This window comes from Helianthus annuus, chromosome 8 (genome assembly GCF_002127325.2).
Source record: "Helianthus annuus cultivar XRQ/B chromosome 8, HanXRQr2.0-SUNRISE, whole genome shotgun sequence".
Lineage (NCBI taxonomy): Eukaryota > Viridiplantae > Streptophyta > Magnoliopsida > Asterales > Asteraceae > Helianthus > Helianthus annuus.
In genome coordinates this window covers 12494651-12497913 of record NC_035440.2, presented here as the reverse complement: position 1 = coordinate 12497913, position 3263 = coordinate 12494651, and the positions used below count along the sequence as shown (strand labels likewise).

The 3263-nt window shown below is 33.9% G+C and overlaps 1 protein-coding gene across 1 annotated transcript; it reads right to left on the bottom strand.

Moving 5' to 3' along the window:
* Positions 1-911: 911 nt before the first annotated feature.
* Positions 912-3055, bottom strand: LOC110872099 (ACD11 homolog protein). The gene is made up of 5 exons (XM_022120867.2): positions 2877-3055; positions 2554-2782; positions 1634-1806; positions 1377-1522; positions 912-1229 (listed from the first exon to the last, which is right to left on the bottom strand). The coding sequence occupies exons 1-5, from the start codon at positions 2909-2911 to the stop codon at positions 1123-1125; spliced, it is 690 nt and encodes a 229-aa protein (XP_021976559.1). The 5' UTR covers positions 2912-3055; the 3' UTR covers positions 912-1122.
* Between the last annotated feature and the right edge of the window lie 208 nt (positions 3056-3263).

The following is a 3263-nucleotide window of genomic DNA, read 5'->3' as shown; positions in this document are numbered from 1 at the left end:
AAAGATTAATGCAAATATCCCAAATTGATCTAGTTTAGTGCATTTCTGCCAAACTTGAAAAAACTTAGAGCCCTCATTTCCTTTTCATCATATTCACCCTATAATTACACTAAAAAACACTATATTTTATCTATTCTTTCACTTAAATAATATTTTTTATATCTTTATCGTGATTTTTTCTATCTCCTCCACTCGTAACCACTTTCAAAATATATTAAAAAAACTATAGAGAGTAACTTTGTCTCTCTACTTTACTCACAACCACTTTCTTATAATATAAAGAACATAATCATGTAATTTGTCGGAAGGGATGTGAATGCTTTCACACCGTAACATCTAGAAATTGGAGCTTGACTAGGTTAAAAATAAATTGTATCAATAGTAAGATTTGGTTCTTTTAATAGTCTATGTCGTCTTGAAATTAGATCCTCAAATTATACCATTAAAGACACACACACACACAAAAAAAAAAAAAAAAAAAATTAGACAACTCAAATCACACTTTAAAAGTCACATAAGAGGTATATTGTTTCGATACAATAACACAATTACTATAATTATATAACTCTAAGCATTGGTGAAGTATAGAAGGGGCCCCGGGGGGAGGGGGGCGCCCAACCCCTCGAACTTTTCGCTCAGTAGTGTTATATATATATAGTTTTGTATAGAAATTTTTTGGTATATACGTTTCGACCCCCAGTTCTATAGAAATTTTTGGGTATATACGTTTTCGACCCCCCGTCATTCGGGTAATGCTTCGCCAGTCGCCACTGACTCTAAGAGCTGGTTTATCAACACCAATCATTTATTCTCTGGCTCATGTAACAAAAGGACATTTTTTAACCAAATTGTGTCAATATGGTGATGGGCTATAAGAAGCAAAATGAAGATGGTAGAATAATAAATAGAAGTAATAACCAAAATCATAAATACATATGGGTAGTGATTCTTTTCTTGAACAAATATGGAAATATTCCAAGAATTCAAAATGGTGATACAAAAGCTAGCTAATTCTAACACAATTTACCTAACCCTATTAAAGAATGGGCAATATACAAATTGAATTAAGAACAACACACCTTGAAAGCATAAAACAAACATAAGAGATCTTATATAACAACATCACCAATCCAATGTGATGCCCCTTGCAGTGAACAAATTATCAATATACTTTATAACCGGAAGTGACGCCTTTATATACCTCCTCATTTCATTCTCAGCCGATTCATCTGTCACCGATCATAACAAAATCAAAACGCTAAATTGTTGTTTATCCATAAAAAAAAATAGATTTTAGAACAAAAAAACATGATTCGGGTTCACAAGATACTTGGATTTTATCAAGATTTCACAAGAAAGTAAGTTGATTAGCTCACCAGTTTCATTGAGATTCAACAAAAGTTGATCTCTTGTTGGAAGAGCACACATTCCAGCAGAAACCGCGGTTCTGACGGCCCATGTGTGGTATGGTGCACAAACTTGTTTATAAGCAGATGAAGCTGCTTCTTTCAATGAGTAATCACTGGAACATTACAAAAACATCATAACATTATGTCATGATATAATAGATGGTTGACTAAACTGTTGGACCACATGATTAAAAGATGTAAAAAGATAAAAAAAAAATGCATACTCTGTAGACAAAAAGTTTTGAAACAGCTCTCTAATGAGATCAAGACCCTGCCTAACTCTGCGAAGCTTGCGAGTCAGGCTTTCGGCTGCTTGCACTGTGTCGGCTTTCACATCGTAATCGATTACTTTACTCAAAGTGCCGTAAACACTTGCTGCATCCGCAAGATCATTGACCTGAAAGTGATTATCATGAATTTAAAATCTAAATACAAGCTCAATTCTATCTTAATCTTTGGGGTGTTCATTATTATATTTTAAACCGATCAAATCCAACACCGTATCAAACATTTTAAAACCGAACCAAAATACATATTCAGTTTTTGTCGAAACCAAATTGGGTATTTGGTTTCTGGTTCCGCTTTCAAAAACCTGAATTCGGTTTGAGCCGAATATCAAATAATAGTTTCTTTTTTAGTTTAGCCCCATCCAACTACAACTTTTACTTTTATTTAACCCAACCGAATCCAAAATAATGGTAAAAAGGGTTAAAAAAAATCGGTTTTCCGTCAAAAACCAAAACCAAAGTTAAATTCGGTTTTCAAAAATCTGAATTCGGTTCGAGCCAAATATCAAATAATATTTTTTTTAATTTAGTCCAATCCAATTACAATTTTAACTCAATCTTTATTTAGCCCAACCCTTTTGACCCGGGTTAAATAAAGATTGAGTTAAAATTGTAATTGGATTGGACTAAATTAAAAAAAAAAAATAGCCCAACCCAATCTAATAAAAAATGATTAAGAATATATTCGGTTTTTTGGGTCAAACCAAAAACCGAACCAAATTCAAATTCGGTTTCTATTCCGTTTTAAACTTCCTAATTTCGGTTCAATTCAGGTAGATCAACAGATAACAATCATTAACCTAAACTAGACTTTTCAAATCAATCACAATAACATTACAAAATCCAGATGAACAAACCTTAGATGTGTATTCCATTTCCGCAAATTTAAAAGCGATACCGAGCGAACCAAACAATATAGAGACCAAAGAACACGCCTCGCAAAACGGCTTCAAATCCAACTCAAACAAAACATCCTTCTTGTTCCCCTTCTTAATCGAATCCGCAATTTCCTCAAACGCATCCGCAATCAGAGCAAGAGCAGTTCCTTCTCCCGCATCTTCAAACTCATCATCCTCAAAACTAATCCTATAAATAAAAAACACAAGTTTCATTGTTAAAAAAACTAAACAAATGAAACAATACGATGAGAAGTAATTGAAGTGAAAGTTAAGAAACGTACTTGTCAGATGTTGTGAAGTATGAAAAGATATCCATAGATTGATGAAGTTGAAAATTGAGGTAATTATGGAAATGCCAAATGGTGGTGAAGATGGAAAATGGGAGGGTGTATATGAAGGTGGAGGATGACTAGTTTACGCGCCGGCCTGGAATATGTGCGCTGGGGTTTGGGTAAGCGCACGTCAGACTTGATTAATATTCTTCTCCAATTATTAGGAAGTTGCGTTGAAACTAAAAAGATCTTGTGTTTTTCAAGTCATGACATAATGACCCCTTGAGGATGCAACGGTTTTTAATTTTGGTAGGAATGTGAACGATTTGAGTGGAGTAGAGCTAGATATGGCAATGGACCGGGTTTAGGTCAGGTCAGGTATTGGTAATCTTTCTA